The sequence below is a fragment of the Brachyistius frenatus genome, unplaced genomic scaffold (assembly GCF_029030835.1).
Source record: "Brachyistius frenatus isolate BFR_SWC_R1_liver_20210118 unplaced genomic scaffold, ASM2903083v1 Contig_97, whole genome shotgun sequence".
Lineage (NCBI taxonomy): Eukaryota > Metazoa > Chordata > Actinopteri > Embiotocidae > Brachyistius > Brachyistius frenatus.
The window spans coordinates 868,205-891,815 of NW_027210696.1; the positions used below are offsets into that span (position 1 = coordinate 868,205).

Sequence of the window (23,611 nt, forward strand, 5' to 3'; positions counted from 1 at the left end):
ACCGCTAATTAGCCCGTTTGGATCAATAGGATTCCGCGAGAGAGAGGAAAGAGGGAGGGAGGGAGGGTGGAAGGAGGGGTAGAGGATAGAAAAGGGACGTATAGAAAAGACGAGGAGAGGAAAATATTTTTAAAAGTATGAGAAAATACAGTTGAAAAGGTGGAATTTTAATCTCAAATATGATATCACCTAAAAATTTCGGTATTCCATTCTAGATGCATATTACGACAAATATCCGCTTATCGAGTCTGTAAAAGAGGAAATAGTAATGCAGAAAAATCTCTATTTAACATCAAAAGACATTAAAATAGTACAAGGTACTACAATGTCGAAATAAAGTCGATATTGATCAAAATAGACACATTTAAGGCTTTTTAGTGGAATGGGCGATGCCACGAAATCTGCCACAAAATGCGATGCTGTCACCGTGATTCACAACTGAGGACACAAACACACAACAAGGCCCCGGAGGATTGTTTTAGGAATATCATTTTTATATTTTGTTTCAGATAAAACTCCAGTTAGACGGTCAAATTCGGCATAATGTTAAAACATTACTTTCCACAAAATACTACATTTCTGTGTGCTATATCAATTGCTTTGTAAAAGTTAAAGTGTATGAAATACTGGAGGCCATGGAGAAATCTTTAAAAATTAATGTTTAAATCAAAAAGAGAAAAAGAAAAATTGTCAGATTAGGCTACGTTTGAATAATATGAAATGAGACGTTCACCTTTTGGACAGAGCAGGACAGTGCATGGAGGCTGCAGGTCCGGGTTTGACACGCTGATTTTTATTTTCTTTCTGTGACACAAAAAAAAAATATTTAAAGCAAAGTTGACGTTTCCATTCCTGTTTGTCATCACAGAAGACCTTTAGTGTTTTTTTTCCTGCTCCGGCCGTCCCGTCCTCGCTACTCAGTTCTATTGTTATGATAATACTATTGTGAATTTCACGCTGGATGTGCAATCTGTCGATCGTCCATATATTAGAAGGAAGGTGAAAACTGCATTCATTTGTAAGATCAAATAGTATTTATTTTTTTACTCCACTACACTTTGGCTGTCATTGCTGACCTCGTCCTTATTTAAGAAGTATAAATGCAATTTTAGAAAGGTACACAAGGCAACGTCCCTATTTAAATAGGAATATTATAGTATTTCCTCATGCAGGTTTATAAATGCTATAGCATTAGCTGCAGTCTGGTTACAACCAGCTCACTGTTGCGTGAAACAACTGTACAACAAGGCCATATCGGAGTTTGCATGAATATTATAATATTTCTTACGTTGGTTTTGAGTACACTGACATATTTTGGTTTAGATTTTCTATTTTCTATTCTATCTATTAATACCCAAAGAATCGATTTATTGGCCGATTAATAAGGTGCCAAATGATTTGTCCGTTTTTTGCACATCCAATAATTATTTTACGATTCGAAAACGTTTAAAGAGATGGTCTGGCACAGGCCACTAGCAAAGATTGCAGGTTATCAAAAACATAAATCTGTGGCTGCTGTTGTCGTTATGACTACATGGATTTTCAGTTGTTATAGCTGCAGTTAAGTACGTGACAATTTGTCATTTTAACAGACAAGGACAGTGAGTGGTGATATAATTTTAACGTTAGTGTAGACATTATCTGCTGTGTGTCACTCTGTGTGTGTGTGTGTGTGTGTGTGTGTGTGTGTGTGTGTGTGTGTGTGTGTGTGTGTGTGTGTGTGTGTGTGTGTGTGTGATATGTGGTGAAGTTTATAGTTTTAAATTAAAAAAATTCAAATGTTATTGAATCTAAAGCAATATAGGGATCTGATGTTTATGTTTTTCATCATGCATTTGTTTTCATTGATTTAGCATGCCAAATGTGTGCTTCTTTTATACATGATAAATGGTGACCTAAAAAACAATTTTAACTTGTCGAATCAGGTGTTGACAATTTAACTCGGATAGCCTATTTGAATTTGAGCATAATTAAATTTTGTTAAAGTTAACACCCAAGTGCAGAGACAAAGTAAAATGCTGGAAAATGATCCTTCTTATCATTTATATCGTTATATACGGAAATTTCCATCCGTGTTTGAATTTGCAGGTGCATTTCATTGTCTCCATTTAAAACAATAAAAAAGCAGGTGAACACATTTTACGTTGGTGTGTAGGGAATGTGTCACATATGTTTGCGGTTCACAACTAATAAACACACAATCATCTTAAAGACCCCAAACATAAAGTAATTTTTCAGGAGGATAGAAGAGAATCGAATAAATCTTCTGATGGTTTAAATGTACGCCTTGAAAAAGTTTAGCTTTGATATGAGCAGAGACGCTCTCTGTGGCTGGTACTGTGACTTCATTTCCATAAATATTGAGATGTAATATTTCCCCAAAATTAAAGCTCATGTGAATGCACATTTACAATTTACACACATCCTGTCTCATGTGCATACACACTTAAGCTTCCACAGGCCGCAACGTAAAATGCATCATGCTTTCTATGCCCTCAGGTGTATGCCAGGGGTTTGTTGTTTTCACTGTAATATATAGTTAGCCCTTCCACCAATTTACCCTGTCACTGCTAATGGGGCAATTAACCACTATGATACCCCCCAGGCAGAAAGAGAGCCAAAAGCTCCCCAATTCCAAACTTGTCTTTATGACATTTATATGACAAAATGTGGGGGAAGCAGGGGACCCATCTGACACCTTGGAGGGTCCTTAATGTCACTCCCCCCTTCCCCCCGCCCCTTTCTGCCCCAGGGTTTGGCACAGAGCAGGAAGTGTAATACATCATGTACAGGAGAGGCTCAGGCCTCGTCCAGGAGGGAGAAAACTTTGTGCTGCATCCAAAGCTTCAATGGGGCAACTGTCTTACATACCGTATCCCGTTCTGCATGATTAGAAATGTAAACTGGCCTCATACTCACATAAACACACTTCCAGGTGACACACTCCAACTTGACCTCTCTTCATTTATGCCTTTTCGGTGTCTGTAAGTCCTTTTGTCTGTGCTCACATTCCCCCTGTCCTTCTTACCTCCCCAAGGAGGCAATAACCTCCCGAGCAAGCGCTTCCCCTTGAGCTGTTGTCATAGTAACTTGTGGGCTGGTCGACATGACAACCCCACCATGGTCCAGAGATAGATGATAGGCCAGAAATGGGGAGGGAGAAGGCACATGGGGGATTTGCACCCCCTTTAATTTGGTTTGCCTGATTCAGATTCAAAATGTGTTTTTTTTTTTTTTTCATTTCTGACGATGTGGTGCAGCCAAGATCAACCTGCTTTACATTTATACAGGTATTTAAGGCCGCTGTCGGTATTCGAGCAACTCGTCTAAACAGTTACCTGCCTAGATTTATGGCGCCTGGATGGACATCGTTGAGAGAGAAATATTTTTTTCTCTTTGCGTTATTTTAATTGATGCTGAAAAAGAACAGCTTTTGCTGTTTTTCTTTCTCATATCCCTTCAGCAGACCTTAAAAACGGAGTCAATTTTCTTCCAAAACAAATGAATATAAACATGTTTTTTTTTTTTTTTAAAGTGTGTTTTCACCACTTTGCCTTTTTTGAGCACTAAATCAAGAGTCTGCTGTTTACTGCTGTGACCAAATTCAGTCGTAGGAAATTCAGGTATTTGAAAGCTAATAGACTCCATTTCCCTAATCTGCTGCTTTGACAGTCCCTGCACCACAGTTGACATGCTGATGTTGTCAAACCGCAAGTTACACAGGTTTAGTTTTATTGCACTTCACTCCATCATGCTGTATTTGTTGTCTGAAGAGTATTCATGGCTCCTCTTAAAACAAAATTACAAAATTTAAATTTTCCAGAATATTTACTGCTTCTTCTTCTGCTTGTGTGTTAGAAGCAGTTACTTGATACAATCTAATAGCTGGCGAGGTAGATTTGCAAAAATACATTTAACATTTCTCTTTGTATTACAGCTGTCCTGTTTTTAATAATAGGTCAGTAGAATGGTGCATCTCATAGCGGACTCGTAAAAGGAAACATCCGCTTTACAGTCTTTATGATAAAAGAGGTTGGTTGCCCCGTAGCTGACCCTGATATCTGACCCCTGGGCATAGGGTAGCTGGCAAAAAGACATATTTCCTACAATGATCAATAAATATAATTAATAATAAGGACTATTAAATAATATAATATGTCAGATGTATCAAATGTTTTGTATTTATCAAATAAAATAGTTTACAGACAACAAAATAAATTGAGTACATTTAAGATTTTTTTTTTAGGACAAAAATGTAAAAAAATAAAATCCAGACATCTGACCAATAAATGGGTAAAAAGCATTTCCACCATTTGATCCCAGGAGCTTATGATTCAATAGGTGAGGATTTGTTTAACCTGCACCAGAAAGTACACTAGAAAATGTTTTGATTCAGTCTATGTTCGCTTTTTTTGTTTGCCTAGATTTTATGTCTGATGCAGGTTTTAATTATTTTACATTTTATTTATAGTGATAGAAATAATTTAGTGCTGACAGACTTTGAGGTAGATGTTTGACCCGAATAAGTGTGTATCAGGAATAGGTTTGCTCAAACCCCAGGCAGCCTCCATGCCGTGTTACAGACACCTCCAAATTCACTTCTGTACAATAACTGCTGTCCTGGTGAGGCCAAACTGCTCATCTTCTACGACATGTGTTCCCACATTTGTTTATACCACAAAGGTACACGGTTTGGTTTTGTTCTCAATATTTTTTTTTTCCTCTCTGATTCTTATTCAGTCACATTTCTCGTCAGGACTCCTGTTTTTTTTTTAATGTTGTTGTTGTTGTTGTTTTCCTGATATGTTTGACGTTTGAGCTTTCATTTTTGTAGCCTCTCCCTTTGACAGATGGATTTCTCCTTGGAGATCAATAAAATATGTCTTGTCATCTCATCTCATCTCATCTCATCTCATCTCATCTCAACTCAACTCATCTCATCTCATCTCATCTCATCACCACGGCTTTGACCTCCTGTGGGAGGACATTAATAACATTAATGTTAGATGTAGATGAGTGTGTCTACAGGTAGAAAATATTTCAATTCAGTAATACTAAACCATTCATTAGAAGGAGATAGATAGATAGATAGATAGATAGATAGATAGATAGATAGATAGATAGATAGATAGATAGATAGATAGATAGATAGATAGATAGATAGATAGATAGATAGATAGATAGATAGATAGATAGATAGATAGGTAGATAGGTAGATAGGTATAGACAGGTAGACAGGTAGATACATAAGTACATACATACATACATACATACATACATACATACATACATACATACATACATACATACATACATACATACATACATACATGCATACATACATACATACATACATAGACAGATAGGCTACGTTCCTATATTTAAATGTTATTTATTCAATTTTCAGTTCTCATTAAATGGCTCCGCTGCAAAACATGCCTGCAAACCTGAGCAACACCGCCCCTCGATGGTGGGACTTGTAACTGAAAGCGACCGAGCAGCAAAAACACTGAATGTCTCTTCTCGGGCTCCGTCCATTCGCGGAAGTTGACAAAAAGATCCTTTCAGGAGAGATTGTGGCGATTTTCCCTGCATGATTTTACACGGATAAGTTTATAATTGATATTACTTCGTTTCTCTTGCAGACGTTTGGACATGGAAGATGAATGGGAAGAGGAGGTATAAAGCCCCGTCATTGTTCCAGTTTTGAGCGTTTATCAGATGGCGGTACCAACATTAGCCCCATGCTGCTAACACGTTATCTATATTAGACGGGACCAAATGAAGACAGATCATTTTAGCATTATTGTGTAAATTATAACTTTTTCAGTTCGGAGTTTAAAAGACAAAGTTTCCACCAAATCACGATTTGATTTTAGCGACTACATGAACGAAAATGCTAAACACAATGTAACAGCCTTGGCAAAAATACCTGTATATTAATACTTTTTTTTTTTTTTCTCTTGCTGGCTTGTTTGTCTTTTAAGTCACTCTTTGCAGACAGTTTGTAGAGTGCGTGTTCATTATGTACGTTTCTGTCATTTTAAAACGTCTTATTTGGTCCTTTGGTGCGTTTAGGAGCAGCTTGTTGTGGTGGAGATCTCTGGTATCATCAACAATGACTTTCTGTCCAAGTGTCGGGGCACCTGCAAGATACTGGTGAGTTTGGGGCAACTCTGTAAGAAATGAGAAGAAGCACGGTGCGGATAGAAACACAACTGCAATCTCACAGGTCGAATTTTCCCCTTCATTTGTGTTTTTAGGATATTGACAGTGAGAAGCCCATGATGCAAGTTGGACAGTATGTGTTTGCAGGGGAATATGAAGGTAGGAATATAAATATGAATATACAGAATTCAAACTATGTGTATAACCCTCTGATCCTCTTTATACCACAATCAATTTGATTTTTTTTTAAACTATAATAGATTTTTAACTATATTGTGTTTGCTTTGCTTCCCTCTTTGAAGATGCTTTGGGAACGTGTGTGCTGTTTGAGGAGGTACCACAAACAGGTAAGCTTCTGCTCCAGCTCGTTCAATGTTTATAGCTGTGTATCACTTACACTGAACGTTTCTTATGTTTACTTTTGGCATATGTTTGCAGGAAAGTCAGGCAGTAGTACAGACCTCAAGTACATCTGCCACACTGTGAAGAAACTAACAATGCAACGAATCTTCCTCACTGAGAAGAAAGAGGGTGAAACGAGTACAGGTCAGGCAGAATATCTAAATTCACCCAAATCTGGTCACCACTTTTGTCTAAGACAGTTAAAACAGCTTCTGTTTTGTGACACACAGTTGTACTGCTTTTTAGGAGTAGATTGACCAAACTTCTCATTTTATCTGGAGCTTGACAAAGAATCAACTCTGCACAACACTAGTAAAAAAACAGAGTGTAACTTTTTTTGTTTTCCCAGCAGGAAGCATTGATGGTGGGGGTGAACAGACGGAGACAACATGTTGGTCCAATCAAAAAGAAGATGATAACCAACTGGGACAGACACAACAAGATATGGACAACACAGTTTTGGATGACTCAGGAGCTGGCTGAGCTATGGAGACTTTGCTATACCTTAACCAAACTATATTAAGATGAGACACCTGCAGCTGTAAGGGAGTCCATCTTGGACACAGACAATTCAAAGACAGTTGGACTCACAGCTCAGCAGTAATATCTTAAAAGTGTCTATATTACTGCAAGTTTTGCGCAATATGCCAAGATTCTTCTCCAGAAACACATAAAGCTTTGTCTTCACTGGGACTCAAAATCTGAAAATCATTTTTAATGCACAACATAAATATGATCAAATCACACCTACTGTCAAGGGAAAAAAAGGATTTTACTTGTAAATGGATTGGTAGGTAGATATATGTACTTTATTGATCCCAAACTGGGAAATTCTTGTCTTGCAGCAGCATGATAGTCAGGCTCTGCATAGGGTCAGCAAATGTACATATCAACTCTGTAGGGGAGAAATATATACATGTATCAATAGGTATTAAACGTAACTAATAACGAAAATAATTAAAATAGCTCAATACAGAGTATCAGAACGACCGAACTCCATAAATACAACATATACACATCTGTAGAATACACATATATATAGAAAATAGTAGAATAGATGATGAACGTAAACATAGAATAACATCAACAGGTTAAAATCCCTTCCTTTGTATCCACATAGGAGGACAGTTACAGATTACAGAGGGATTCCTCAGATGAGCATCAGAAAGTCCTGTCATTGTACTTCTCTGATAGCAATTATTTTGTCCTGTTATCATGATGAATATGCCCCAGCAGAGAGAGAGAGAGAGATATTTGCTTAAGCTCCAAGGTTACAGTTAAAAAAAAAAAGGCTCATTCTCCATTGAGCCTTTTATACATTTAAATGAGTGAGAAGGGTACTTGACTTAAAAACATAAAGCCTTTATTTTTCTAATTTGTGAGAATTTTTTTTTTTTTTTTTTTAATCAACTCTACTATGATTAACAGCGTTCAATCCAAATGAAATAAATGGTTTCAGATTGTTACATAAATAGATTGGGCCCACTGAAAATGTTATTTTTCTAGTGCGAGTCTTGTTTCTTTTAATTATTATTATTATTTCGTTGTGGGATTTAGCCCACACTTGTAGATTTTGCATTTGTTTAGAGTTTGTCAGTAGGGAAAACTAATTTATTTTTAAAAACAGTGTAAATTCCTTAAGTAAATGACATTATCTATTTGTGGTATATGGTGTTTGTGCTCTTTAATTGAAATGTAAAGCTGAAACGTGCTTGTTCGGGGGGGTTTTCCTGTACAGTTTACTCGTCCCTGTCGCCGTGTTGACAGTTTTATGAATGAACTGGATTTTGTTGACTTTGAGGACGTGGCGGTTCTCGGCCAATCCAATCAACGGAGACCCCTTGAAGTGGACCAATGAGCTTTCGACATCGCAATGCGCTTCTCAGAGTCTGATTGGTCGGCTGGCGTTTTAGCACAGGAAGTGCATGGGTGTGTTTCCGAGGGGAGGGGCGTAAAGCGTCAACGACGAACTTCCTCGAAGACACCGGTGAGTTCTCCTGATAAATTGCAGCGTAAAATACAGAAAGTGATTAAAAAAACAACAACAACGTTTCTTCTATACCGAGTGTTATGAAATGCTAAATATGGGCTATAATATTACTACTTGATTATGGGCAATGCACGCGTGAAATTGATAGTCGTAGGGTGAAACTGGTGGTATGCTTGGTTTAGCCCTGGATTTGGATTGGAGCTAACGGTGGCTAATTGAAAAATAATGGTCACAAACTGTCGTTTCTTACTATAAAACGCGGGCAAGATTTTAGACGTCGAGACGTGCAAAAGTTAAAGCGTACTAAAGCAGCAAAAAAAAAAAAAATAGCAGCGAACGTGTTTCGACAAAAGGGGAGTAAAATCGTCAAAAACAGAATATTATATCCCAATAAAGCAACAGATTATAATGAACTGGTATAACTTGTGATGTTTTGTAATGTTATTTTATTTTATTTTTTTAGAGAAAACGACTAATTCCCTTTATTAGTCCTCAAACTTCATGCTTAAGATCGCAATTTGCTGTGCCAACATGACATTTCCTCGGCTTCCAGCTTATTAGGTACACAAGCTTAAACCAGTGGAGTCTCCCACAATAGATAGATAGACCCGTAATGACCGTCATCATGTTCGCCTCGTTTGTGTTGTTTTCTTTGGCGTAATTTTAAACGTGATTCGACATTTTGGTGTATTTGTTTCAATGTGCACTTATTGGTTGAAATGTCTTCGGACGGCATGTCCACCTCCTCAATATCATTCAGATACAACACTGTCCAAAATAACCATTTAAGGGGAATGAACTATTCTCTAAACATTTTTAAACGAAACCTCGTCACCTTCGTGGTGACAGTTTCTCTCTCTCTCTCTCTCCGGAATTTAAGTTTAAAACAGGCAGTTTAACAATTGAGAAATTGAAGTGCGTGTATGAATGATTGTGTTAAATACTTGTGAAATATTGAGCATGTGTGGGATATTAACTGCTACCAAGTACCAGAAGTAGGACCACTAACAAGGGATTGCATCAGCTGGAAAAGATGAGCAACAGTTGGGAGTATTTTCCTGCACTGTGAACAGCACACCTCGGCTCTGGCAGTTGTTACAGTATCAATACTGACAAAAGTGACTATATGACATTATGAAAAAAAGAAATAGTTAACTTTGAGCAATGACACAGCTTTTTTGGTGACTTTTTTCTTTTCTTTTTTTCTTTTTTTTAACCCCTGATGCAGACGGTGTTTATACATACACACGATGGAGCTGCGGCCACTTGTCATGTGCTTTGCTCTATGTGTGGTTTACGCCACCAGCAAACCCACAGAGAAGAAGGACCGCATTCACCACGATGACCCCCTCAGCAACCGAGAGCACGATGATACAGAAAACTTTGACTACGACCACGAAGCCTTTTTGGGACAAGAAGAGGCCAAGACCTTCGACCAGCTCACGCCAGAGGAGAGCAAGGAGAGGCTCGGGTAAGAACGCCTCCATCTGTTCTTCATTTCGTTGTAATATAAAACACTTAACGTTTACCAGTTTTACCAATTATGAAGAAAATATATTTCCCCCCAAGGAATTGCCTTTGTTAATATTCCTACAGTATATTTTTTGCAGTGCAGTGACCTAGTTTCACCTGAGGGAGCGGCAGCAAAGTTCATCTGAGGTGGGAGACCGCGAGGGAAATGTAAGAGGGGGGAAAAAAAGAGGCTAAATGCAAAATCTTCTATCATTCCGCTGCAGCATGTTGGTTGAACGTATAGATGATGATAAAGACGGCTACGTGACTGTTGAGGAGATGAAGAGGTGGATCAAACACGCACAGAAGAGGTGGATCTACGATGACGTGGATCGGCAGTGGAAGAGTCATGACCTCAATGGGGATGAAGTGGTGTCCTGGGAGGAGTACAAGAACGCCACATATGGATACATTCTTGGTACGGCTGCAGACATGGTTTATCTCGTGCGTGTTGCCTGCACGCCGCGCGGATGCATACGGAAACGGACTTTGCCGCTGATGGACACGCGCTGAAAAAAAAGCTTTGACTTCTGACTTGCAGATGACCCCGACCCCGATGACGGCTTCAGCTACAGGCAGATGATGGCTCGTGACGAGAGGAGATTCAAAATGGCTGACCAGGACAATGATTTGAAAGCCAACAAGGAGGAGTTCACAGCCTTCCTTCACCCTGAGGAGTATGACCACATGAAGGACATTGTGGTGCTGGTGAGTGACGCACTCAAACGGGTGTTAAATGATGAGTCTAACTTTGTATCTCCCACATTCCTTCTCACTGCTCTGCGCTCTTCTTTTTTTTTCTACAGGAAACTATGGAGGACATTGACAAAAACGGAGACGGTTTAATCGACCTGGATGAGTACATAGGTGAGTTCTTGCGGCCCGCTAGTATATTTAGTTTGTACCACACTATTTTTGGTTATTAGCGGTGGCAGACTAATTCATATAGAGGATGCAAAGTACGTTGAGGAACCGGTCTGAAATGTTAATCTGCCATCTCAAATATGTCAATATTTGTCCCGGGAAGTGTCGCAACATTGTCAGCACTCGTTCTTTTACTCAGCCTGCTCCCGTCTTTTTGTGCTTCAGGTGACATGTACAACCAGGAGGGAGACGCCTCGGAGCCCGAGTGGGTGAAGACCGAGAGGGAACAGTTTACTGAATTCAGAGACAAAAACAAAGATGGGAAGATGGACAAGGAGGAGACCAGAGACTGGATCCTGCCCAGTGACTACGACCACGCTGAGGCCGAGTCCAAGCATCTGGTCTATGAGTCAGACGCAGACAAAGTGCGTACTGTAAAAGTTCTAAATGATTTCAGATATCATCAGAAATGAACGTTTCTCGTGTTTTACTCGACTTTGCTTAGAATTGTCATGTTTATTGCGCAATTAACGAGAAAAGTATTGACAATCCTGTTTTTGGTAAGCGCGAACATGCAGGATATACTAAATACCTACAGTAACACATATTTAATCCCACATATTGCTCATCAATAGCTGAAAAAAGCATTTTTACACTGACGCAGATAAAAAGCTGATCGTGTTTGTCACTCTTCCTCTGGCAGGATGGCCGTCTGACCAAGGCAGAAATCGTGGATAAGTATGACTTGTTCGTGGGCAGCCAGGCGACCGACTTCGGAGAGGCCCTGACTCGACATGACGAGTTCTAAAATGACCCGCCTCCCAAGACTGTGAGCTCATCTTGTGTACCACCTGACGCCTTTGTCAGTAGATGGGGTGTATTAAACAAAGATGAGCTCAGGCTTAATCCAATGCCACGGACAATAATTTATTTGATTTCTTGAATGTGTCCCACTGTGCACACACTAACATTCTGAGTGACGTGTACATGCTCGGCCTGTGTGTCCTCACGGTCAGTTGCGCCTCAGATTGGGACATATCGCCGGCCTTTGCTCTGCTTCCACACTACCATTTCCTTGCCCAGATCAGGCAAAGGACAAACACTTTTTATTTTTATTTTTTTATTTGAAAAAGCGACTTGATGAAATATTTTGTTACAAAACCTTCTTAGAACAACAAAGATTAGGCTTGCAGTCCACAGAATAGTTTGTTGCAGAATGTCATTTGGCAATGCACTGGACTGTAAAGCATGAAGCTGATGTTTAGCCCCTGTCCTCTTGTGTATTCGAGCCCAAACTGCTCACTCCCTTGTTCTTTGTTTTTCCATGTCCTTATAGATCATAATGTGGTAATTCTGCAGTACAGGATGTTTGGAACAAGGAGTAAATATTAAATTTCAGTGACAATGAAGACCATTTGGCCTAGTGCAATATAGTATAATCAGTGGGACCAGGCTGTTTTTGAAACTGGTTCCCAAAACATTTCATGTTAACACAGCTGTATGTCCTACACGTTAGGTGGGTTGTGCTGTGTGTTCGTTGAAGGAATCAAGATTAATTTAGGGACTGATGGATCCTTTGTCCTCAAAGCTTCCTCCTTTCTTCTTTCTTTTCACCTCAGCAGTGTGTGCATGTGTGAGAATCTATATTCTTGACGGACTTCCTCTTTTTTTGTTGTTTTTGTTTTGTTTTGAGTGTCATTTGATTCTTCTGAACCAACTCATTTTTGTGCCAAGAAAAAAAAAATTGTCCTCTTTTTTTCTTTTCTTTTTTGAGACAGTTTGGGAAAAATGCCCCTCTCTTTGAACATTTACCTTTCCAAAATATGTTTGTTATGCTTCTCTTATCACCACCACCATTTATAACCACTGTTAAAAATGTTTATGTTATAATATAATGTATATGAACATGTTTTTTTACAGGCTCACTGCAGCGAAAAGCCTTTCACTAGTGATTTTACTGTAAATAAGTTGTTGGTCTGCAAACCGAGCACTCTTAACAATCAGGTTTAGTTTTTGTGATTGGGAACAATGTCTCAATAAAAACAAACAAAAAGATTAGAGCTTTTTCATTCCTTTTATTCTTTTGACTCAATGTAGTAGTTGTCAGGTAGTATTCAAATGGCAGCTTTTATTACAGGTTTTCTGTAGAAATCAAAACATACCAATAGATCTGTTGTTGCTTAAAAAAAACTTCACGTTTCTAATCAATTATTTCCTAAAAGCTGTCATAGCATTAAGAATAGGTTGAAAAATGGCAATGTTGCAGCTTTTAGGAAATGCTCTGTTTCCTGGCTTTCTTCAAGCTGTTGACCAACTGAACTCTGGATTGTTGTTTCAGATACTTTTCCTCTCACCAGTGATTGCTGACAAATCTTTCCCCTAGTAATCTCCCCATAATAAATCTGATATTGGTGGATACTCAAAGTATGAGAACTGAACTGACTACATGTTTAATGTTTGTTTATCTACACCCACAAGTTCTATTAAGCAACTGAAGCGTGGAGTTGCTATTTTTTTTTTGTCAATCAAACTTTATCTCAAAAGAGGTTTGATGAACACAAAAGCTTTATTCATCTGCTCTTCCTTTTGAATTGGCCATAAATGAGTTTCAGTTTAGCAATTTGAACCTAACTCTTTATTCACCACCAAAACTGATCTACAAATTGAAACATCTAATTACCTGAACTCAAGCCCTTCTACCTCCACTTCAGTCACCTAATTATATTCATCATTCTTAGCCTTGAAAGTTTGACAGATGTCTTTATGTTTTGTAGGATTAATCTGCAGGAGGTGAAAACCCACTTGGACAAGCATGTTTACTGTGGACTCAAAGTATTCACACCCTTTCACATTTTGTACACTTTCTAGATTTAATTTTAAATGGATACGATTTTGTTTTATCTTCGCTCATCTGTAACCCGTAATAACGAAGAGAAATCTTTGCCATGTTGAAAGGTGAACCTCACCCTGTTTTTGGCTGCGTTCACGTTTCCCTCAGTTTTGACCAGTCTCCCTCTCCCCACCACTGAGGCACACTCTCATATGATGCCACCACCTATATGCTTCACCATAGAGATGGTATTAATCGGGTGATGAGCAGTGCCTGCTGCACAGAATCTTTGCTCTGCTCTCAGAGTCTTTTAAGAGTAATTTGACAAACTCCAAGTTATGCTGTCATGTCTTTTACTCAAGTGGCTTCCATCCAGCTACTCTACCATAAAGACTTGATTGATGCTGCTGAGATAGCCATTCCCCTGGCAGGTTCTCCCGTTTCTGCAGAGCATTGCTGAAATTAACTCGGTTTGGCTAGACGCCCAACTCAGGGAAGAGTCGTGGAGCTCCTGAAAACACTGAAAGATTTAGAAATGGTTTTATGTCCTTCCCTGAACCATGTCATGAGGAGGTATACAGAGATTTCCTTGGACTTCATGGCTTCATTTTTTTTTTTTTTGCCAGACTGCCAGTGTGCATTATAGTTCAGATCTTTTTCTTTTTTTTTTCACTTTGTCATTATGGGTTACAGTTTGTAGATTGATAAACAAAAATAGCAATTTTGTCAATTTAAATCAAATCTGTCGGCTCCCTAACAAATGCTTACCACAACAAACCGATTTTAATCTTAATACCTGGATTTAGCCATCTCCAACTTTACACTCCCCACTGGTTTGGCAGGCCCTCGCCAATAACACAAGTGGTCCGTAATTTAACTGACCTGGCTCGTTGTTGGAGTCAAACAGTAACTTTTACTCATCAAAAACGAGGCAACTTGTAGAACAGGCAAAATAATAAATGCTGCGCTACACTATGTGAGAGTTTTGAACTAGACAACACGGCACTCTGCAGCAATTTTAAAGGTAACTCTTCGCCGCCCCTGACAGGCCGCAAAACTGTAGCAGCACATCTCCCTGATAAATAAAGTGCATTCTTTAGTCCTGGGACGTCACAGCTTGTGTTTCAGTTTTGACAGCTGGAATTGAACGCCAACGATGACGTCACTGATTGGAATTTGAATCCCATTAAAAGCAGCTCAGCAGAATTTTTTCAGTTTAATATTTGTGTGTATTTACCCATTAAAAATACATACATTTTCATAAACAATTGAGAGAGAGAGTATATTTAGATTCATGACAAGTTATTATACTTGGTGATATTGATATTGTATGAATATGCTGTGTCCTTGAAAAATCTACCATAATTTATACATACATTTGATTTAAAAGAGTGTTGTTGTTTTTTTTTAACTGCATTGAGTCTTCATGGTGACCCATTTTTTATTTTCTAGGCTAACTGTGTGGTATGCATTTCATCACAGTGACTGTTGATTTTTTCTTTACATATATGTAGCATGTGAACGTATGTCTTCGTGTGGCCCTTCACGTGTGCCGTGTATGGGTCCTGTCTGTCCTCTTTCATGTGTCAGCACAGTATTTACAGCACAGCAGAACCAGACTGTTTCTCGCTTGCTCAATGGTGTGTCCTCCATCCTTGAGTCCTCCATCTTCACCTTAATTACTCCATTCTTAGTCGTCCGCCTCGTCCCTCTCAGTGCATACGATATCACAGTGACGTCACTTACTAAATGTGATAAAAATGGGATTACAACGAGCGAGCACTCTCAGCAGCTCTTCGTCTTCTGGATCTAAATCATCCTCACTGTTCTTGTCTGCGTCTTCATCTCCCGGCAAATCATCATCGTCTTGCCCCACCCCACGGCCATCTTGGGTGTTTCCTGAGTTTGTTGAGGGTCTTCTGTACTGAGACAGACTGTCGATGTCTGCTGTCCCACCTTCATGTCCTGAGGGGTCTGTTTGGTCCAGTGATGTGGACGGCTGGTTGTCCTCTGTACTTGCTGAAATTTGCTCTGGTGTTTCTGGAGGAGTATCAGGGGCAGATCTATCTATGTATATGAGGGTGTCTTTTAAGGGCACGTGCTCTCGAGTGGGTGGGGGTGTGCTTGTTTGCTCGGGGACGGGTGACGACTGTAAAGCTGAACATTCGGGTGTCTTCGCACAGGCTTTGTGGATGGGTTTTTCAATTTCTGCCGAGGCAATCCGAGTGTGACTGCGTGGAACACTGCACTGAGAGGAGGGACTGGTGACAGGGTCAAAAAGGTCATTGTTGGAGGTTGTTTGCAAATCAGGATAGGTTAAAGACACGCATCTAGTGGCATCATGGGTCTCAGGGCTAGGGCTGGTGTTAGATTCTGCCTCAAAAGGGTCTGAAATTGCATCATGTTTCCCTTTGGTTGGAGCATCATCTTGAGCTATATGTATGGGGCTCACATTCTCAGTGGCTGATTGAAAGGTGGGTGAACTAGAGGAGCTTTTGGTTGGTGTAGAAACATTATTATTCAAGATAACAGGGCTGCATACAGTTTCATTGGGGATGAAGCTGGTGTCAGGTGCATCAGTCGTTCTGGGGGGAACGGGTCCTTGGCACGGGGACAGTTCTTGGAAGGTGTAGGTGCCTGGTTTGTCCGGAAAGCTGAAGGAAGGATTGCAGGTTCCATATTCCTCTTTGTGGTAGGGTCTGTCATCCATGTGCGGCATAGCACTGCGGTGACTCACCTGAGGAGCAACCACAGTCATCAGTTCAACATTTACAGGGAAAAAAAACATGTTTCTATCACATAGAGTGAATTACTATGACTCTGTACCACAATCCACATTCCCGAGTTGTGGTCTTGTGGGATAGACTTGCTGAAACGTAATACAGCAAGCAGTCAAGGACAGGGGTTGGACAGGGAATTGGTACAATTGTAATATTGCCACAATTGTAAATATATCCTGGTATATGTATTGGTGGTGATTACAGATTTGCATATCATAGAAGATTGGAATATTGGCCTTGGTGGAGGTCAGCACTCTCTAAGTCTCCTTCTAGTTTTGTATATGAAATAAAAGAAGTAGTTGTAAAATGGAAATTATGACTATGCTATCAAGATTATTAAGGGAAAGGAGATGAAAGGGAATATAGGTTTGGGATGAAGATATGCTTGATTAGAAAACAGATAACTCACCAGTTGGAACCAACGTAAACTCTATGGGAGTATAAACAAAAATATTTCAGAATACAATGACAAACAATTTAAATATGAACCTATTATAAAGATTATAGTCATAAATAATCTTACCACGTTAGGGTGTTTGCCCTGGGCCACACAGCCTCTCTCCAGTGGGTCCCTTGTTCCCTTGTACCTCTTCTTTAGCCACATCAGCATCGACAGGATGCATCCAAGTGCACTCATGAACACCATGCTCAGAAATAGAGCTTTTCCCACAGTGCAGCCCGTCAGACGGTCATCTCCCAGTGGACTGTGGGGGACTGCAGTGTCCACAGACAGACATACAGAGAGTTTGTTTCAGTCTGTAGGCCCAGCAGTCAGTAGTGCATGTGAGTGTGTAAGTGTGTGTCCTTACCTGCTTGTCCCTCAGATAACACCTCCACTACAACTGTAGCAAATGTGGCATCACCTGACTCCTGGTCGACAGCCATTACCTGCAAAGTATTTAGACTTTTATCACATCGTTGTCATCTTGTTTACTTACTCTGTGTCTATATCTCCAAAGAGATTTTAATGAAAGACAGGGTTTGTGAGTTGCAGCAAAAATGATGCAAATAGGCATATTCATGGGATATCAACTTGTCCTTGAGGAGTTGAGGGACATACTGGTTAATCATAATGTTTAAAATCATTCTGCTTTTATGTGATGCAGGGAATTGATATGAACATTCAAGGTATTTGAAAGAAAAAATATGCCAAATATGAGCAAACATAATGTAAAGTTTAGAGTTTATGTTTGTAGTACTGGGTTTTCTTTGACGCTCACCTCGAGGACGTGTTTCTGTTTTGGTCTCAGCTGACTGGTCTTGGCAATCAGTAGCCCCTCCTGTGTGACTTGATAGATGTTTGTGTGATTGGAAGTAAGACTGAAGCTGAAGAAAACCATGGGATTGAAACCCTGTTTATTTGTGGAGAAAAAAGAGGTGATGCGTTACAGAAACAAAACCAGAATTAAAAAGCATTCATGGGTGTATTGTGCATACTGTATGTGTGCATGTCACAGTGCATACTTGGTCAAAGTCTTGGTCTTGTACATGCAAAATCAGTGCTTTTCTGCCATAGGTATTGACCAGAGAGGCTGCACTCTTTGCTGCAGTTACAAATCCGTGATATTCAGCCATTTCGAACTCTGGATGAAAGTAGTTCACTGCCAGAACTTGGACCAAGACCGTAGCAACAGAATACTTCCTGGGGTCATTGTCCTGGTATGCCTGGGGGCAAGACACAAAGAGACTGATACTGTACGAAAGTGTGGAGAATTTCTATCAAACCTACAACTAACAGAGTATGTGAGTCTTACCATGACCTTAAGATGCAGCGCTGGAGTTGTGAGTCTGTCTCTCACCCCCTGAGTCAATCTCACCTCCCCTGTCTCTCTGTCCATCTGGAAACGCCCATCATCGTCTCCTACCACGAACAAAATTCCAGTTACAGATGCAGACATGCAAGCACAGCACATTTGAGATTTTAACTTGAATTGCTGTGTGTAGGTACCTGAGAGAATTACATAGCTGAGTGGAGAGCTGAGTCCTCTGTCTCCATCCACTGCATGAATTGGACCAGGATAAAAGTCCAACACAATGTCCTGCAACATGACAAACGTGTTGTTCGATCATTCAGATTCTCATTAAATCTAAAACAGTGACATGGTGGACTGATCTGGATCTTGCAGCTAAACTATATTTTGGACTGAAATAGTGGATTGTTACAGATGATCTCAAAATTGTTTTCAGAAAGGGGAATTACACATCGCCTGCAAGGGTGTTTTGCTGATTTTAGAACAAAAGTAATGTTTTGTGGATGCATGACTTTCACAGAGCAAAAACATAATCTTTGACCAAAATGTATTTAATGGACTGTGCTTAGCAGGATAAAGTCAGTGGATCTAATGGTGGCCATTCCTATATAACACTGTTAATATGTGTGTGGTGTGTTCAAGGGACAGTTAACCACAGACCTCTTCCCCCTCTGTGACATTGACTATGTACATGGGGCTGGTGCAGACTTTATTTGTCTCATCCTGGAGAAGTAAAATGCAGGGCACGAACTGTGGGTACTGGTCATCTCCGTCTAGGACAGTGATGGTGATGTTGGTGCTGGTGTTGAAGTGCTCAGCGGTGTTCATTTCCTAAAATAACGACGTCAAAAAATATTATACCAGTAAAGCATGTTGGATGGAGAAATTGATGGCTACGTGAACCAAAGTATTGTTCAGCTTCTCTAATTTTAATCATCAAGAGCATAAATTAATCCCATCATTACTTTATTGTTTTCGTAATGATGGTTCAAAACACAGACAAATATTCAGATGAATATATGGAGACATTTACTTTCATGCTGAGCTCTAAAAATGATCAAAAGTGAAATGTACATACTGAGGCATAGATGGTAACAGTAAGCAGGATTTTGGTTTCGTAGTCTAAAGGCTTGGCCAGGATCACCTCTCCACTGTTTGGCAGATCAATTTTGAAGTACTCAGCATCAGGCTGCAAAACACACACCAACACATAAACAATGGCAAAGTGATAGTTTATGTCTTAATTATTGATTTCAAAAGTGGAAAAGTACAGTAGAACATACTGATGCCTGGTCAATTGAGTATATGATCTTGTCATTATCAGTGTCTGTGGCCTGGACAGTAAATACCACAGAATTCACTGGAGTCAACTGGAAAACACAGATAGACAAACAAGCGGAGAAAGAGTTTAGACAGTAGAGCTTTAACATTTTATATACAGTGTATGTATGCATGTGCAGATTTATATACATGTGTTGTGAAAGCATCATACCTCACTGATAGTTAGAGACTGGGCAGTGTATTCTGCAAACACAGGCGAATTATCGTTCTCATTGAGAATCTCCACCATGATCCTGTACACACTCTACAAGAACAGCAAAAATAAAAACACACATACAGGTTTGGATCTAGTGGTACACTGAGGAATTATGTGTTTGATGTCGGGAGGAGGTGTACCTGAAATATGTCCTCCTCAAAACATGATAACTCAGCCATTAGGACAGGACTAAGGCTCTAAAAGAGAGACAATAGCAGATATGAAGATTAGAGATTTCTGATAATATCTGCATGACGCTGGAATCGGCCAGTAGGGCCTTTATAATTAAGTATCAGATTCAGCCTGAAGTGAACATGTTTGCTGAAACGATGGGCTGACAAAATGACCCTTTGATTATATCTAAACACTTGATACTTGACTAAATGCTTAACTCGATGCTCAACACCATGTCCCTAGTGCAAAGGTGCTCTTGCATCTCTTGTGTCGTGGAAGGAGGGTGCAAAAATATATCTGCAGTGGGAAGGTTTTTTTTAGAGTATCCGAAATGGATTATAAAGTTTCGATTTGCAGCATCGCATTCCTTAAACCCTTCAAATTTAATTTCCTATCTTAAGAACTGTCATCCCAATTATTACGATGGATTTGTGAACAACAAAGAAAATATATGCAGACATAGGTATCCGCAATCGACCAAAATAGTGAAAATGTCAGCATATCGGATATCGGCAAAAAAAATAAAAATTTTAAGTTATTTTTTATTTGTTGTGCATGCTACAATGGCATACAATAAATTTTTTTACTTTGACCTTTATTTAATTTTGACCTACATTTGCCCAACTAGATGTTGCATAAGTACATTGCACAAGTGTAGAAAAATACATCTCATTTGATGTTAATTGCACACAACTACATCTACAGCAAAACAAATAAATATTAAAAGAACTCTTAGCACACTTTATACATTCCTTGTATTTTTTTTTTATTATTCTACATGTGGACCCTCTTGGTCGCGTGCTAAGCACATTCGATGATTTTATGTAAGTTTGAAACATGTATTGAATAGTCTCAGTCTCTAACTATTTTCTTAAGAACAGTGTCAGAAGTAGGCCGACTGAAAACCTTAGAGAGAAACAGAGACGCAGCTAATCTAATTGACCCTGTAACAGCTGCCATTATGTCAGACAGCTGGCTTGCAAGAGGATGATGGTGATAGAGATTGCGTTTGATCCCAGACTGAGACAATGAGGCTCAGTCTCTGCTACATTGTTCCAAACATAGACACACCTTCCTCATGGCAGCCCAAGACTATTACAAGCCAACTCATCAAAATGGGACGGCACATAAAATCCATAATTGTATTTTTCTGGCTTCCTGATAAGACAGCTGCAAAACTCACTGATCAGCGTTTCAAAAGAAATATCCTGAGTCAATACCTCTCGGTCAAGGATCTTGTCAGCTGATGTGTTCAGGCGGATGCTTCTTTCATCCAAGAAGAACCAATCAGCATCCTTTCCATCCAGGCTCCAGTGAACCCCTTCCATTGTGGTGTCACTTGCGAGCTCGGCAACAACTTCTCCCGAGAGGCTGTTTTCTTTGATTGTTGCAAATACGTCCTGACCGTCCAAACATCCAGTCCAGCCTGACATCCCTGTGTCAAAGACAAACACACGCATGCACGCACACACACACACACACACACACACACACACACACACACACACACACACACACACACACACACACACACACACACACACACACACACACACACACACACACACACACACACACACAGAGGTTTAGCGAGGCGTTAATTCAGACCTAAGACTTATCCTTTCTGAGAAGGACTGTGATGTGGCTGTACCTGTGACTGTGTGCAAACATAAGAGGAACAGCAGCGAGCAGGCAAGAGTCCTAGGGTTCAGTTCAGTGAGGGCCATTCCTGGGCTCGGTCAGGCCTCAGGAACCAGTTCTGCCTAAGTGAAGGGAGAGATAAAGAACAATCAGCTAAAGTTATCATTTTGTCTTTTAGATTAACAGTCTGTTTATGCTGTACAACCACAAATACACACGTTCTATTCTGTCCCCTAATTACCTCAAATCCCCTATAAGTCGGTTTCTGCAGGACTTTCTCCTGTAGAAGAGAGAGGACCAGTAGAATAGTCTCCAAATATTCCTCTTCCCAACATATTTCTCTGACCTGATTGTACTTTTCGCCTTTCTCCTGTCCATCTCCACAGTAAGGTGCTCTCCTGACTCTGTACTCACCTGTTAACATGGATAATATTCATAAACAGTACCCTCCTAAATTAGTGGTTTTCTTAACATTGTGTTTTATTATTTATTATTTTCAGATTTTTCCCTTTTTTTTTTTAATGATATCAGGAGTTAAAACAACTACAGTAAGCAGTAACTCCTAGTTATTACAAAAGCTAAAGAGCAGCAAGGACTCATTCTAGCAGCATCTCTGTCTTACAGGCAAACGCTTTGAAATCTGACCTTATTTTGACCACATCACAAAAATGTGTGACTCCATGTTTACAATGCTCTTGTGAGTCACTGATTGAGGGAGCGTGGAGCACAGGGGGTGGGGAGGTGCCAAGATCTAAAATCAAATCCTACTCAGAGAACAACTCGGCTGCTAATGTGAAGTAAATAAACACACAGAATCTGTTACACACTCAACTGAACTGAGCCTGTGATATCATTGAAAAAGACCAATCAAGCTTCCACACTGTTTGCTGTTCTTTGGCTGACTGACCTTTTGTTGTCAAATCCTCTGCAGCTTGTTTGTCAGTCTCCATATCCTCCTGACTTGTGATGGACGCAGCATCTCTGATACTCAAAACCCTGAAAAGTTACTAAACCCCATTCAGAAAGACAGACTGATGCTTTCACAAATAAACAAAGAGACAATAATTGATAACATACACACACTGATCCCCCCCACATACATTAAAAAGCAGACAACAGCTTATAGTGTGTATCCTGGGATAAACGACAGCTCAGAGACTAAAGCCTGAGGGTGGGGCTTACCTGGTCAGGGACAAAGAGTCCAATCAGATTGAAGAATGCAAGAACCTGACAGTGCAGTCAGAGACCGGGGTCACAAGTGAATTTAAGAGATTTGTCTGGTACAAAGACACTTGACCTTCAAAGGCAAGTTTGTCATACAAAATCAACAGTCAGAGCCAAACCAGTCAGCTTTTGTTCACTCTGTAGTTGCTGTACTGCAGAGCTTATCGAGAAATTTAATTTGCTTTTTGTGAGGCAGCTATATCATGCTTTAAATACTTTACTTTATGCTTTAAATATATATTTATATTTCAGGATGATATCGGTTTGAACGTGTTCAAACAGTCTGACATACTGTGGCCACACAGCTTGTGCCTACTGGATTTGTTCAATTAGTCATGTGTGATCACTAATGGGGCTTGACAAGGGATTAGCTATCAAACGTCAGCTGTTCATCTCCTGAAGATTATCCCACATCCTTTTACACACTTGTCCCAGCATGCATAGGCACGCACGCACATGCGCGTGTGTGCAGATGTCTTTATGGCTCCTGTGATGAAAGCCTGTCGTCTGGCTCCATTAGAAATGTTTTGGTTAGTGCAGGCTTGTGAGAAGTTTCCGTTGTCAGAGGGGGAGCAGAAGTGTTTGGTGACTAAAGTTAGCCTCGGGGTAAAACGTTGAACACTGCATGGTCTGTTTTCTGAACGAGCATTTCTCTCATAATCCATTTGTCACGTTCTCATTTTGTCATTAAAAGCGACAGGTTATTAATCTCACCACCAGACTCACAAAATGGGCGAG

General features: G+C 39.8%; 3 protein-coding genes across 4 annotated transcripts; 2 read left to right on the top strand and 1 right to left on the bottom strand.

Moving 5' to 3' along the window:
- The first annotated feature begins 5,401 nt into the window (after positions 1–5,401).
- On the top strand, positions 5,402–8,237 carry gtf3c6 (general transcription factor IIIC, polypeptide 6, alpha). Of its 2 annotated transcripts, none has more exons than XM_069711220.1 (6): positions 5,402–5,679; positions 6,079–6,159; positions 6,264–6,327; positions 6,471–6,515; positions 6,607–6,714; positions 6,920–8,237. In XM_069711220.1, exons 1-6 carry the CDS (start codon positions 5,656–5,658, stop codon positions 7,051–7,053), a joined length of 456 nt encoding a protein of 151 aa, XP_069567321.1. In that variant the 5' UTR covers positions 5,402–5,655; the 3' UTR covers positions 7,054–8,237. The 2 variants fall into 2 exon arrangements, with proteins under 2 accessions (XP_069567321.1, XP_069567322.1); XM_069711221.1 differs by having other exon boundaries at positions 5,411–5,679; positions 6,923–8,237.
- A 265-nt stretch (positions 8,238–8,502) lies between these two features.
- On the top strand, positions 8,503–13,376 carry calub (calumenin b). The gene is made up of 7 exons (XM_069711149.1): positions 8,503–8,557; positions 9,789–10,031; positions 10,297–10,490; positions 10,614–10,780; positions 10,879–10,939; positions 11,162–11,361; positions 11,640–13,376. Exons 2-7 carry the CDS (start codon positions 9,811–9,813, stop codon positions 11,742–11,744), a joined length of 948 nt encoding a protein of 315 aa, XP_069567250.1. The 5' UTR covers positions 8,503–8,557; positions 9,789–9,810; the 3' UTR covers positions 11,745–13,376.
- A 2,128-nt stretch (positions 13,377–15,504) lies between these two features.
- On the bottom strand, positions 15,505–21,441 carry LOC138628229 (cadherin-related family member 5). Its single transcript, XM_069711135.1, has 14 exons — positions 21,229–21,441; positions 19,975–20,031; positions 19,790–19,882; positions 19,581–19,667; positions 19,376–19,486; positions 18,958–19,128; positions 18,495–18,585; positions 18,301–18,407; positions 18,011–18,211; positions 17,767–17,898; positions 17,356–17,434; positions 17,070–17,260; positions 16,309–16,503; positions 15,505–16,014 (listed from the first exon to the last, which is right to left on the bottom strand). The coding sequence occupies exons 1-14, from the start codon at positions 21,439–21,441 to the stop codon at positions 15,505–15,507; spliced, it is 2,238 nt and encodes a 745-aa protein (XP_069567236.1).
- Positions 21,442–23,611: the final 2,170 nt, after the last annotated feature.

Bases quoted from the DNA above. Each gene is read 5' to 3' on its own strand.
- LOC138628229 (XM_069711135.1), bottom strand. From the start codon at position 21,441: ATGTCAGGCTGGACTGGATGTTTGGACGGTCAGGACGTATTTGCAACA. The intron at 19,487-19,580 runs GTATGTTCTACT...TGTGTTTTGCAG, and splicing joins ACTCAATTGACCAGGCATCA to CCTGATGCTGAGTACTTCAA. The intron at 18,586-18,957 runs GTCTGTGGTTAA...GTCATGTTGCAG, and splicing joins ATGTCACAGAGGGGGAAGAG to GACATTGTGTTGGACTTTTA.
- gtf3c6 (XM_069711220.1), top strand. From the start codon at position 5,656: ATGGAAGATGAATGGGAAGAGGAG. The intron at 6,160-6,263 runs GTGAGTTTGGGG...TTGTGTTTTTAG, and splicing joins GGGGCACCTGCAAGATACTG to GATATTGACAGTGAGAAGCC. The intron at 6,516-6,606 runs GTAAGCTTCTGC...ATATGTTTGCAG, and splicing joins TGAGGAGGTACCACAAACAG to GAAAGTCAGGCAGTAGTACA.
- calub (XM_069711149.1), top strand. From the start codon at position 9,811: ATGGAGCTGCGGCCACTTGTCATGTGCTTTGCTCTATGTGTGGTTTAC. The intron at 10,032-10,296 runs GTAAGAACGCCT...ATTCCGCTGCAG, and splicing joins GAGAGCAAGGAGAGGCTCGG to CATGTTGGTTGAACGTATAG. The intron at 11,362-11,639 runs GTGCGTACTGTA...TTCCTCTGGCAG, and splicing joins ATGAGTCAGACGCAGACAAA to GATGGCCGTCTGACCAAGGC.